This window comes from Phoca vitulina, unplaced genomic scaffold (genome assembly GCF_004348235.1).
Source record: "Phoca vitulina isolate PV1807 unplaced genomic scaffold, GSC_HSeal_1.0 scaffold3, whole genome shotgun sequence".
Lineage (NCBI taxonomy): Eukaryota > Metazoa > Chordata > Mammalia > Carnivora > Phocidae > Phoca > Phoca vitulina.
In genome coordinates this window covers 77,441,011-77,455,525 of record NW_022589706.1, presented here as the reverse complement: position 1 = coordinate 77,455,525, position 14,515 = coordinate 77,441,011, and the positions used below count along the sequence as shown (strand labels likewise).

General features: G+C 35.8%; 1 protein-coding gene across 6 annotated transcripts in view; it reads left to right on the top strand.

The window, feature by feature from the left end:
• Positions 1-14,515, top strand: part of PPP3CA (protein phosphatase 3 catalytic subunit alpha) — a 309,049-nt gene that overhangs the window by 260,383 nt on the left and 34,151 nt on the right. For all 6 annotated transcript variants that reach the window (XM_032400899.1, XM_032400898.1, XM_032400897.1 and 3 more), the window contains 2 exons: positions 10,614-10,739; positions 12,906-12,980. In XM_032400899.1, coding sequence (XP_032256790.1) covers positions 10,614-10,739; positions 12,906-12,980 — 201 coding nt within the window. The remainder of the gene's footprint in view (positions 1-10,613; positions 10,740-12,905; positions 12,981-14,515) is intronic.

Genomic DNA, 14,515 nt, shown 5'->3' with positions numbered 1-14,515 from the left:
GGACCCTGGGATCATGACCTGAGCTGAAGGCAGACGCTTAACGATTGAGCCACCCAGGCGCCCCTTGTGTTCACAAACTTAGTGGTATGTGGCACCTGCCTGGTTCAGGAGCCAAGTGCAGAACCAACCAGATCAGATCTTTATGCTGGGTAGGAAAAGGAGATTGTGGGGGCGGGGGGGAGAGGAAGGAGGCCGGTCTTTGGAAGGGAGTAGAACTCGTGCCCAGGCAACCTTAAGTTAGCATCTTAGCCTCTTCCTCTACAGCATGCCAAAAAGCTTACTTCCCTACAAAATTGCCCACATTTTATAAGCAAGAAGCCATTTCTGTAGAGTCTGAGGCCTATCTTAACCATGGGGACAAGCTTTAGCTTGACATAAACATTTTTAAAGCATGTTTTGGGCCTTTACAACCACAGGCATAAATATGATCACTAGTGCTTTATAAGTTAGATAAAATTAATCCAGAGATTTTGTCCAATGGCAACAATTTTCCCAGCTCTTACTTTTTTCTGCCATCATATCAAATCTAAAGATCCTCTTAATTGGTCTTGAGCAACTGTTCACTGAGATCACTTTTTTCAACATAAGAAATGTAAATATATATTCACGGTAGCATTTTGTTATTTGATATTTGCTAACAAATTGTAGGCTATGTGTTTTTCTTGTTGTTACTGAAGCAAAACAAGTAAAGTAAGTCCTATCAAAAAAATAGTAATTCCTTCATTTATTTAGTAAACATTTTTATCATAAAAAAATAAACATGTTTATTCTTTACCCCAATGAGTATTGTTTTACACACATTGGAAAGATAATTTCTTCATAATGATTATTAAACCTAGGACTGTCTGTGGAGAAATGGTATGGAATCTACAACCTTATGAAGGAGCAAAGCAGAAACCATGAAGAAAACTCTTAGCATTAACTTTTTGTATTATCACTATGAGGTGGTAGAAAAGATTTTATGTAGACATTTAAGGCTGAAGAGAACTTTCAGTTAGGAAGTTTTGATGGTTTTCAGAGAGATCACTCTGAGATGAATGGAGTGAGGGTTTTTAGCAGGATGTCCCTTTTTCACTGCCTGTTATATCCAGTACTCTTTAATATATGAAATTAATCTAACTATGATTATAATTTCTTAAACCATTATCATTATCATTATCACCTTGACTGCTACAACTTGATACATTTTCTTTAAAGTCTTAGGTTGGTAATAATATATTTAGTAAATGTAAATATTTCCCTTCAGTTGGGATAGCATGTGCACAAATGTTATTTGCTTTATTCATGCAAGTTGCATATAATAGTAATAATAATAATAATAATAATAATAATGGAGGATTTACTTTGTGCCAGACACTGCTCTAAGTTTCTATGTGTAAATGCATTTAATCTTTCAACACTCCATGAATTACATTCTAATCTTGATTTTACTGATGAAAAACTAGAGTGCAGAGGGGTTGCATACTTTCACCAAGGTTCACACAACCTGGTCAGGGAATAGCATTGAGATTGAAAATTGGCAGCCTGATGCCAGGGCTTGCAGGTTAACCCCTGTCTGTGCTCTTCCAGGTCAGCTTTGTTATCTGGAAGCTTTCAGGGCAGTGTTTGCCCTGATCCCCTATTCAACTCATGGCTCCATTATGTTGAGGTGACTAACTGTTCTTCAATAAGAAAACAAAAGCTTTTGAAATGAAGAGTCATTTGTTATCCCTTCAAAATTACATGAATGTTATACATTCAGATATATACATTATTTTAAAAATGGGGTATCTCTTATATTCTTCTCAAATAAATCATTAATTTCTCTCTTTAAAAAGTATCCCTTAGGTGCTTATACTTTTGCTTTTGTTCATTCAGCTCCATTGTGAAAGTGTCCTTGTTGGAGGCCACTTTCTAAATAGATTAGTTTTGTCCAGTCGTCCACTTGCTTACATTGAAACATTAATGGGACAGAAGGTAAAATGGAAACTCCATCAAGATTTAATATTTAAGAATTACCCTGAGTATATGTTTTAATTGAATATTGAATGCATGCTCAGTATTGTTGCTCTGACAAATGAACCTCTTGATTTCATAACCATCACTACTACATAATTACCGATTTTGGCAGTGAAGCAATTGTGGAACTTCCCTAAGTAATAACGCAGTGAGTGAGGCAACCCTTGCTTCTCACAGACCGTTGCCCATAGAATTACAGGATTGAGCTCTCGAAGTTATACAAGATCTTAAATGAGGATGAAGACAGGATCTGGAGCAATGCTAAATTATCCTCCATGCAGGTTCATGGGCAATCCTCTTCTGCTGCCAGTTGAACGGGATCAGCTGGGGGAGGCATCCTGAGTGTTGCATTCCATCTTCTGACAGATGGTTAGAAGATTCTTAGACTGAACTGAAACCTGTTTCTCTAGAAATCGAATCCTCTGTAAAGCATTTAGTAGGAGGAAAAACAGGGACAATCTACATAATGTTAAAGACCCAAATCATTGGCTTATCACTTGCTATTCGTTGTCTGGAGATTCTAGATCTGCAAGAGACTTGACCCTGCCAATGTCAAAAAGTCTGCTGTGATCTTACTTTCCACAGAAAATATCAAGTATACGGGCTTAATATTAACTCAGTGCCAAGGGTATCTTGGAGATAGCAACCTAGAACCATTGCAGGCTGCAGCTCAGGGCTTGATACCAAGTACAACCTTGAAGGTGAAAAGGGTGTTCTATGATTGCATACAGATACCACCAGTATTCCAGGTACCTCCCGCCAGGGTCTGGTAAGTATCAACTGCATTGAATGAGAGCAAGGCCCGGGCACAGTGTTTACTAAGGCCATGCCAACTTCTCCAGCAGTTTAAAGCTTCAGCTAAACCTCTCTCTTTCTCTCTCATTTACTACAGTGGCGTAAGCCTTATTTTAACATTATAACAATAAGGATTAGAACTTAAAGCTAAAACTGATAAAGAACTCATAACTTGTTCTTTCCTCTTGACATGGCAAAAAAATATTTAATATTCTCTATGTGAAATTGTAATGTAGAAATAATTCACAGTGTTTCACTGGACTTGAGCTGATTGCAAGGATCAGTTTTTGGCCCCAGACTCTTTGGATGTTAGTATTTCGATGTGACACTTTAGGTGGGAATTATAAAATGACAATGTGTTAAACATAGATAGCCATCCCTTCCTTGAAGAATTTGAAACTGCATCATGATACATACTTTGTGTTTTTCAGGTGCCAAATATTTTATCTGATCATATATATTATCATGGATATTAATCACATATATCATTTTATTTGATCTTCATACTTTGAAAACAACAGCACAGGTCATAATTATTCCTATTTTACAAGTTTAGAAGGTAAAGCTCAAATAAGGAGAAAGTTCACACAGTTACTTTGTGACAGAGCCAGTATTGTTTCCATTCTTGTCTTAAAATAGAGATTGACAATTTTAAAACAGGGCTTAGCTGCTGAAGTGACATGCTATCTTTCTCCTAAATTCCAACATGTACCCTTCATACTGTTCATATGTGGTTAGTTACATTGTTAGCATCCTGAGAAGTTACATGTTTTATGTTCTGGAAAAATTTGTTTTTAGTTTTTCTTTGCCTGCCTGCCTTCTTTCTGTTGTTCCTGTCTTTCTCCATCTTGTCCTTCCTTTCTCTATTTCCTTTCCTTAGATCTTTTCTTCGACCAACATTATTGAACACCAACCATGTGCCAGGTATGGTTCAAAGCACTATAAAAGAATAAAAAGAGATCTTTGCCTTTTTCATCCCTTTCATCATTTTCCTTTTATTGACTTTACCCAAAGTTCTGTATTTGAATAATGAGCTGGTTCAAAATTTACTAACACAGTATTAAAAAGAGAAACACATAACACACACACATGTGCACACACACACATAATCATAAACTTGGCTCATATTATTTCATAGATATATCTGGTGCAGTCTCTTTCCTTCATGTAAGTAAGTTACAATCATCCAAGTTTTATGCAGGACACTTGTAGCAAAGTAATAAGGTATCATGAAGAATGTGTGTACAAGGTAGAAGGAGCAGGCAAGGACTAGATGCGTGCATAAGAGGATTATATATAGTCACACACACATGTGTATCTTGATAAATACAAAATCATTAGCTCACAGCTTCAAGGAAATTATATATACCCAATGTTCATATTTATTAATGATAAAATATTTCAGGTTGATTGAAATTCAGTCATTACATGGAAGTTATTGAGAATTTGCCAGTGAGAGACCCTATGTGAAGTACTAAATCAAACAGTTTAAACATTAAATTTCTCAAGAAACCCAGACTGAAGAACATCATTATGACAAAATTACCTAAAAATGAAGATTTGAAATCTGCCTCCATAAATGACTACTTACTCTGTCATCAATCTTATGAACTATAGAGTAAAAGTGAGTTATAAGTTGTAGTCCTTGCTCACCAAATACAGCAACCCTCATGAATTAATAAATTCCCCTTAGCCTAGGTCACTAGTAATAATAAAAAGAATCTTTTTAAAACAGAATACACCGGGCAAGTACAGGACATTGAGGGAAAAACAAAAAGGAGATGAGTTAGAAGTCAGGTTTCAAAATGGAAGGAATCAGAGATTATGCTTATAGATGCTATAATATGTACTACAAACACTATACATATGTGTCTTCACAAAATCCTAAAAGAAAATTGTACCTTAAAAAAATAATCTCTATGGGAAAATGCAGATTTTTAAAAATGTATAGTATCTCTCCCAGAATCAAAAAAACCCTTTCATGCAGCATACAGCATAATCTTAAAATATTGGCAAAGAACATTATGAGTATATAGGTCCTATCTCAAGAATTTTATCCATCAAGCCATCATGTCTCCTTCCGTGATGGTAGGACTTTGCCAAAAGAATATGCTGATGCTAGTTTTCCTGCTGGGGTCTCTATAGTCTACAGGTAGCAGAACTTAAAGGAAAAAAAAAATCCTCTATTATGCTTTTTTTCCTTCTATTTCTGGATGGTTTATAATGATTCTAGAGTGCTGCCATTTGCTTTCTTCTCATCTTTGTTTCTTTTCTGTCCCTCTGTCCCATCTTTTGAAGCTGGGAATGGATGGTCAATTAGAGTTAAAGAGATGAAAAATGTTATTAGAATTCATTATTTCCATTCTTCTGACCTCTCCTCTCCTCCACTGAAAATAGGACTAGTAGTGTTGAGAAAGCCTGAGGTATGCTGGGAGCATTACATTACTAATCTAAAGGCTTTCAGAAAAGAAGCTTTGTATTCCTCTTGAAATCCACTTGAAATATATTGAACCCATGGTTTGGTGAACCAGTTAATGCCTCTTGCTAGCAATATGTTGATAACTTCTCTTAAATTAGAAGCTCTGTTTGGATATTTCTGTTTTTTTCACTCATCGCCCTATCATCATCCTCCCTGATGATAACAATTGTAAAGATGTTGAGAAATGTTACCGAGTTCTTACGAAATACTGGTTTTTGTGTCTCATCAAAATCTCAAATTTTAAAGTAGGGGAGACCCCTTTAATTTACAGATTTGGATATGGCCTAGCATTTTAGTGCATGGTGTGGTAAACAAAGGAATGGATTCTATTCTTTGGGTTTCACTCTATTCAGGGCACCTAGTTGTGTCATTAGAAATAATGGAGGTCCAGTGCTATCCCTTGATTACTGATTTTGTATCTTGTGCATGGCATGGCTTCCATGTTTATATAGGGGTCTACAGGTGCAGTAAAAATGATCAGACCAAGTAATTACATAACTTTAAGACCATAATTTTGACATCAGAGAAAGAACTGGCAGTCAGACCTTCAGATTCATGGGGATTAGTATTCTTTCCATCACATCAAATTTTTTTTCCAGCTATTCTTCACAAGTGCATGTGCAACAGAAGAGCACTTTTTTCTATGCAGTCTGGTCTGCTCTAAATTTGGTTAATAACACAAGGTCCATATATATGTCATCATCCCTCTCCAGGCCTCTGATGTAATTGTTCAATGACAAGAGGTCATGTATAATTGCCTGTAGAATAGTGGGATTTCTTGATGGTAGACTTTGTTCTTTCTCTGTTTCTCAGACAAGGCCTCAGGAGTTGGTCTCGAGTGATTCTCGAAGTACAACCATTTGTATTATTTATACTGCACTGGAGATAAATGTCTTTCAAGTACTTCAGAGAACAGCACACTGTTAGGGCTCTAGTTGAGTTTTGTAATCCCAGTGACAGTTAGAGGCAGGTGGCAGGACAGATGTGGGAGGTGGAAGATGAAATGTTAACTGGGAATTTCATGATATAGATATTTGGGACTGTTTTGGTTTAAAGGTTTTTTTTTTTCCCCTGTATTTTTGTGATATATATATATATATAAAATACAAAAACATAAAAATTCATGAGTAACCTATTAAGGTGAGGTTATTTGGGAAGTATTTGTGCATGAATACTTTATGTTGCTGAAGAAAAAAGAATACATATTGGTGTATTTGCATTTTTAAGTTAGAGTTATTCTCTTTTTAAACTATAGAAAAGTAGAAAAATGTTCTATAAATAGCCTCTAGAATTACTGAGAATATTAATCAGTAATTGCATTAATGATGAGGTCTTTGTTCCAGAAGTTTGTTATCATTCAGATTTGGAAGTGGTCATATAAATTTTCTAGATAAAGTTAGGGGAGGTAATTGAGACCTCAAAACATTAAGTGGCCTCGGCTCTTGTGAGTATTAAATGAGAGAACCCATCTAGCAGTCGGAGCTCCTGGCCCTCCAATCCAGTGCTCTTTTTTTACAAAGAATAAATGTGGAAGGAGAATCTGTGTCTAAAACTTGGCAGACATTGAATGATTTATGCAGTTAGGGTGAGAATATCATGGAATTCTAGAAAGATCAGGGACTTTAGATTCAGGCCAAAACTGAATTTAACTACTTCTCAAGTGTGACCTTGGGCAAATAACCTCTCTGTTTATTTTCAAAATGCAAATGATTAAGAACTACTTTTGAGGAATATTGTGAAGATTTGTGATTATGTTTTGTGCAGGACCAAATACAGTGCCTGGCATAAAGCAGATGCTTAGTAAATGTAGCCACTGTTAAAATGTATTATTTCTGGTGTTAATAAACAAAAATGAAATCTGAAAAAAAGTTTCTGCTTTATTAGGCACTCAAATAAATTGTGTTGAGTCAATGTTGAATGAATAAATGCTTTATCTCACCAGCTACAAAACAGAACTTCTGTTTTATCTATTGAGCAAGCCGCACCCTCAGTTGTAAATTCGCATTGTATTTCATTTTCTCAAATATGTATTTTGGCAAAAGCTAAAACATCTTTAATTATGAATACGATATTCAAGGTTAAATTACTATAACCGCTAAGACTAGAATTCATCCATTTATAATTTATAAGAGACAGAAGGGAATGGTGGAAAGGGGATGGATTTGATGTCAGTAAAAGCGGAGTTTAAATATGAGTCAGATGATCCAGTTACTGGTTGCATGATCTTGAACAAGCCACTTCATTTCTCAACCGCAGTTCCTTAGATTATGACATAAAGGCAGTCACACCCACCTCTCAGATTTGTAATAAGGATTAAATGACATATTCTATAGAGCCTCTCCCTTTCCTCCAGGGCACTGTTATAACATCTATTTTCCTTCCTCCGGCTGTATCAACCTAATGCCAGTAAAAAGAGGGGGAAACTTAGAGGAGAAATTATTCTTCAGAAAGACAGTTTAGGGGAGCCTGGATGGCTCAGTCGGTTAAGCATCTGCCTTCGGCTCAGGTCATGATCCCAGGGTCCTGGGATCGAGCCCCACATCGGGCTCCCTGCTTGGTGGGGAGCTTGCTTCTCTCTCTCCCTCTGCCGGAGGCTCCCATGCTTGTGCTTGCTCTCTCTCTGTGTCAAATAAATAAACAAAATCTAAAAAAAAAAAAAAAAAAAAAAGACAACTTAGAACCTTAAAGATCCTTTGAAATTTATGAGGATACACTTCTGCTAGGAATATGCTGTATCCAAAAATAGTAAAGACCTTTTCAGTGGAGCCGGTATTCAGGTAGTACTTAGCAAAGGCGGGAAATACTTCACCTTTTCCATCTGGCAGATCAGAAGTATGGGTATGGTAATTTGCCATGATTCTTTCATTCTGCATGCCTTTAATACTATACGAATGTATCCTTAGGCCAAGTGTCATATGGCATAAATGGTAGGGTAACTTAAAGAAGAATGGGTGTATAGAAATATACACAGGATTTAGCATTCTGTGGGAAGAAGAGAATGATTCCCTTCATATAAATGTTGACCGCACTACCTGCATTTCTTGTCCCCAAAGTGTCGTGATTCTGTTCCCTGGAACCATGCTGGTGAGCCAGAAATAGGATTCAAAGCAAAGACCATACTGTTCTCAAGTATGATTTTAGTTAACTGCAAGCTGCTGAAAACATCAACATATTATTAGGCTGCAATATGACATATATAGTATCCAAATTACAGAAGAAACAATATATCCTCCTCATATTCTGCAATGATTAAACCCACCAAAAAGATTCTATTCGTTCTGGGCCACACTTTTATAGGGGCATTGCCAATGTGGCATGTTTCCAGAATAAGGATGAGCAGGATGAGGAAAAGGCACTAAAAGCCATCTCATCTTGAAGAAGAGCCAAAGGGAATAGGAAGAATTTTCCTGAAAAAAAAAAAATTTAAGAGAAATACCAAGATGAATCCTTAGCTTCTGAGCATCTATATTTAAAAGGTGGTATGTGGGGGGCCTGGGTGGCTCAGTCAGTTAAGCATCCAAGTCTTGATCTCAGCTCAGGTCTTGAACTCAGATCTTGAACTCAGGGTCATGAGTTCAGGCCCAGCAGTGGGCTCCGCACTGGGTGTGGAGCCTACAAACCTGCTTAAATATATATATATATATATATATACACACACACACACACACACACATATATATGTATATGTATACACACATGTATATGTATATTTCGGGTTATGAAGGAGCAATGCAGTTATGAAGGAGCGAATGCAGTTATGAAAGCAATGCTATGTTAAAGATATTGTTAAGTAAGAAGTTAATGTAAAGGCTCAAATGCAGTAAACTTTTGGTAGCTTTTCAAAAAATAGATTTTGAAGGGCTATCTTTGCTCTATTATCTATAATCAAATATACAATGTAAAAAAGTAATGAAAGGATTGATTTTTCTGTGTTTTAAACCCCTAAACAAAATGAGAAAAAACCTATTTGATATCACCCAGGATCTCTTCAGTAATTTCCACTAATGTGATTCTAATCATGCCATGAGAGGATAATAAAAGTAAAATCTTTCCAAAGCTCAAGAAGATATGATGTGAGAGTTTTGTTCTTCATATTTAAAAGATTGTCATTTAGAATCAGAAGTATACTTGTTCTGTATTTTTCCAGAAGGCAGATTTGGATCAGTAAATGGTAAAGAAGTTTTAAACTCAACTTGAGAATTTCCCACAATTTAAAACTGTCTATCCATAGAACAGATGATGCCGTTAAAACAGGTAGCTTTTCCTAAATTGAAAGTAGTCACAGAGGGGCGCCTGGCTGGCTCAGTCAGCAGAGCATGCAACTCCTGATCTTGGGGTTGTAAGTTCGAGCCCCATGTTAGGTGCAGAGAATACTTAAAATGAAATAAGAAAGAGAGAAAGGGAGAGAGAGAGAGAGGAAGGAGGGAGGGAGGGAGGGAGGGAAGGAAGGAGGGAAGGGAGGGAGGGAGGACGGCCGGAGGGAGGAAGGAAGGGAGGGAGGGAGGGACGGAGGTAGGGAAAGAAAGAGAAAGAAAGGAAGGAAGGAAGGAAGGAAGGAGGGAAGGAAGGAAGAAAAAGAAAGAAAGAACTCACAGAGACCTACTAAACTTGTATCAGGATTGTTATAGAATGAATTTCTGAATCTGGTTAGAAGTGAGACTGGCGATGCTCTTAGGATCTCTGCAACCATAACTTTCTATGTGTGTATCTAACCTTCAGACACCATGCAAAGCAGAGTGAAAGGGGCAGATTGATTTTCCTAAGTCATGGGTGGTGCATCCGTTTCAGAAGTCAAGGGTAAAGTCAGATACCAGTATAATATTTTATGCAAGATTCAATCCAAACGCTTTATTTTATTAAGTCAAGAATGCAATCTAGTTTACACAACTATTGTGAGTTCTAGTGGGAAATGTGTGCTTTTTTTTTTTGAAAACATAGAAGTAAATTCTGTTCAAATATTTGAGGAGATTATTAAATTGTCAAACTAATTTAGCTATACCACTTTTATTATGGTCATTAGATGTTAAATAAGACTAGAATGTTCCTGGCTGTGAGAGGAGCTTGACCAATTCCTGACAAACATTTGATTAACTATTTTATATAAATATTTGCCAAATTTCAATGCTATTTCATATTAGCATTCATATAGTGTGCAGTTACATATTACACTGAGTATAGTTTAATTCCCAATAGTATAAACACTTTGGACTGATGAAGCTACTTGTCTTGATATTTTGGAACTTAAGTCACATAGTTGAATTCTCTGGATCAACTAAAGCCATGTGGAGAAGCAGAAGTATGTGCACTTGAATCTAATGTCCTTGTTTCTGTTGTTTTTCAGCTGCAGTATTGAAGTATGAGAACAATGTCATGAATATCAGGCAATTCAACTGTTCTCCTCACCCATACTGGCTTCCAAATTTCATGGATGTTTTCACTTGGTCCCTGCCATTCGTTGGGGAAAAAGGTGTGTGTTGGGGAATCTTGAGATGTTCTTAATGCAATCATATAAGAAGGAAGGGGAGGAGATGGGGACTATTCTAAACAATGAAATTCACACGTTGCAACAGGAAAGAAGTGATCTGAAAGTATGTCACTGTGTACCCTGTTAACAAAATACAATGACTGAAATAAGAGGAAACAAAACCAATGAGAAATACTAGGAGCATTTGTATCATCTCATCGGAACAATACAACTCTTTTAAAAATAACAGATCTATAGTTTTAACTGGCTTCAAGCTATAATGGCTACTTTTTCTCCTTACCCCTGTGTATTAATTCAAAAGTGCTATTTTATTTTACAAACTCCCTGTCAGATTAACAGGTTAAGGTAGCTATGCTTTTCTCGCATTTCTGATGTTGATAATAATCATCGTATGATAGTGATCAGTGGGTATAAGAATTTCAGACAGTATATACAACAGCAACAAAAATAGTTCATGACAAATATAGCAACCATTAATGTGTTACAAGGTGAGACAAATTTACATTTAAAAAGTTATAACTATTAACTTGTCCCAGTTTTTCAAAAGAATTGGCTTGCCTTTCCTTCCTTCCTTCTCCCTTCATTTTGTTTTATGTTTTGATCTAAACCTCAACAAAAATTTTCAAGGAAAGGCCTGTACCCACTGAGCTTGAGCAGTTAGTTCAGTTAGTTCAGGAGGCCTAGTGGGGACAGACAAGGTCATTCCTCATGCACCTTATCACATAGCGCATTGGAGCAGGTAAATAGGCATCAGAATGAAGGTAAGAGTTTGCACATGTTTCAGCATCCCCATAGGGGGGTTTTAGAGAAAAACTACACATTTTTCTAAAATTTTTATTTATATTAATAAATATGTGTAATATATTAATGTAATACTTATTTTCCTAGAATACTTGTGGGGTTTTTTTCTTTAAATGCCCTAAAATGACTAAATCAGGAAGTTATGATTAGTCGGTGAAGAAATCTTTCTTTTGGATGCCAAAATAAGTCAAAAGTCAATTCAATTTTGATAGCCTCTGATAAGTGTTCCCAGCACTACCCATGTCACCATGTTCCCACCCTGATCAGAACACGGTACGTGTTACCGTCCTCCTTTGGCTTCTCGGGAAACAGAAGCAGTGTGAATCCTGACAACTGCTGGGCACCCTTTGAACACCCTTCAGTCGGGCTGTTTCCATTAAGTGTTCAGAATTTGAACATCTGTTATAAAAGAACCTATTCATATATTTGAGTACATAATTCACATTTGATAATTAAACTGAAGCTATGGATTAATGTTGGTTACACTGATGTTTTACTCTTTATCATATGCCTTCCACTCTACAAGAACATTGATTTCAAAAAGTAGCTCTTGAGGAAATAGTGGGCAAGTTTCTTTTCACCTTCATGATAGAACCCAACCTAATTTTAGAAACGGTTAAATGTAAATAACATGCACCTTAGTGTAAAAGTGATACAGTACTAATTTCTGTGACAACACTTCTATGCAATTTTATTGTAATCAATTTACCCAACTGAATTTCTTATTAAACTTACCTAAGCTTTATTGTTAAAGTCTTTCTGAAAATAAAATTTAATGATACATATATCAACTCATTCATTTTTTAAATTAGTATCCTCAAAACTACTTCAAATATATTAGTTCGTCAATCAACGATTTTTATTGAACACAAAACTACATGCCTATCACTGTGCTGGGCTCTCTGGGAGATTAAAAAAATTAAAAAAGAGATCTAGCATTCACTGAGTCCCTGAAGAACAGAAGGTCACAACATGGTCTACATCTAGTAGCATCCATCATTGTACAAACAAATAAAAATTCAAAAGTAGCCATTTCCTCCTTCATAGTTGTATAGTATATTCACAGCCACGTATTTGGTTGTCCATTGTCTATTGACCTATAGCTAGTTAAATGTTACCATAGGATTTCATAGACATGAGCTAATACTTTTATAAAGTCTGTGTAGAATCACAAAGCCGGTTATCTTTTATGATCTGGATTTTATAGAAGCTACTTTGCAGGAGATTCTATATACAATATAGGTAAGAGATGTTATTGCTGAGCTTGCTTATTAATAATGCCAGAGTAATAATTAAGGTTATAATAGAAAATCTGAACTTTTTTGTTTTTATTCTTTTCCTTTTTAGTGACTGAGATGCTGGTAAATGTCCTCAACATCTGCTCAGATGATGAACTAGGGTCAGAAGAAGATGGATTTGATGGTAAGAGACTTGAGCCTTTGTGCTAATGCTATTTGCCAGGTAATCACTTGGTGTCTTATAGGTAACCCAAAGAATGAATTTCTAAGATTAAGATTATGTTAAATTATAACATAGTATGGACAATGGAAGATATTATATTTTCCATTTGCTTTGAAGAAATACACACACACACACACACACACATCATGAAAGAATTACCCTGAAAACAGTGAACTATTTTAACAACCATCTTTCAATAGCTCACATTGCTAAGTGACTTTTCTGGGCTCCTTAAAAAAAAAAAAAAAAATTGAATCCTGTAGCAGAAGTTACCATTTACTACGTAACTTCTAAGAGTGCCTTTAGTGAAGTTGTTCCTGTCAGTTATTCACATTTTTATGTTTATGATAAAAGAAGATATTTACACATTGATATGTTGGTATTCATGTCAATACCAGTATTTTTACCTATCTGTAATAATAAGTAATAAATAAGCTATGTGGCTTTTGTACTGTTGTTTAAGATACTATTTGGTATTCAGTTACCCTTGAAAAGTACGCTTCCTCTATAAGACTAAGGTCCATCAGGTGAAAGATGGATAGAAAAAATCACTGTGGATCTTACCACAGCACCCCAAAATCAATGGAAGGTAGCCACAATATAGTTGGAGGAAGACAGTGTGAGAGCAAACTGTACTTCCGTAAACATGGAATAAGGACCTACTCTCTGTAGGACACTCAGGATTCCAAGATGCCGAAGAGACTGATGCGTAAACAGAAAATATCAATAGAGTAAGACAGATTATAAATTGAAGAGTGAATGTGGCAGTGGAAAGTAGATATTGTGGAAACTTAAGCTGATAACATGTTTCCCTTTTAAAACTGCACTTAAGTCAAATGAAAAGTGAATGTGGACCTTTCTGAAAGTTAGAATCTAAACAGCGTGATGTAATGTTTACTTGGATTTAATGCAGGTCACATCTATAAGTGCAAAATACTAATGCTACGGACCTTAGTAAAAGTAAAATAAAAGTATTCATGCACTCATATGAATCGAGTCTATATGCTTGGGTCTCCCAGCTTCATTACTTGTTTGTCTCCATATCCTATTCTTTAGTCATAGATCACATTGCAAGGGTATGTATAATATAAGGAAGGAGAGAAAATAACATATATATATATATACATGAAATAATATTTATATCATATATATATAAACATTACTAGGTTAGAATTAGCTAACAAATAGTTGTAAGAACTTGCTTTAGTAACTATATTCATATATTTTGAAATACCCAGGAGTTCAATGGATATTTTGTGCTTTATCCAGGTTCTAGCTGTTTCATATTTTATAGCCACAGTTCGCTATTAGTAACTCTAAGGAATAGTGATAGCATTCAAAAGATAATATTTTCTCATCATGACAGAGATTTTTTTTCTAAAGGAAGAATACCACCCTGGTGGAATCTAAATCTTAAACGCCAACAAACATTTTTCAATAGATGTCTTTTCCTATGTCCTTTTATGCCTCAGAAGGAAGATTCGTTAGCATTAATA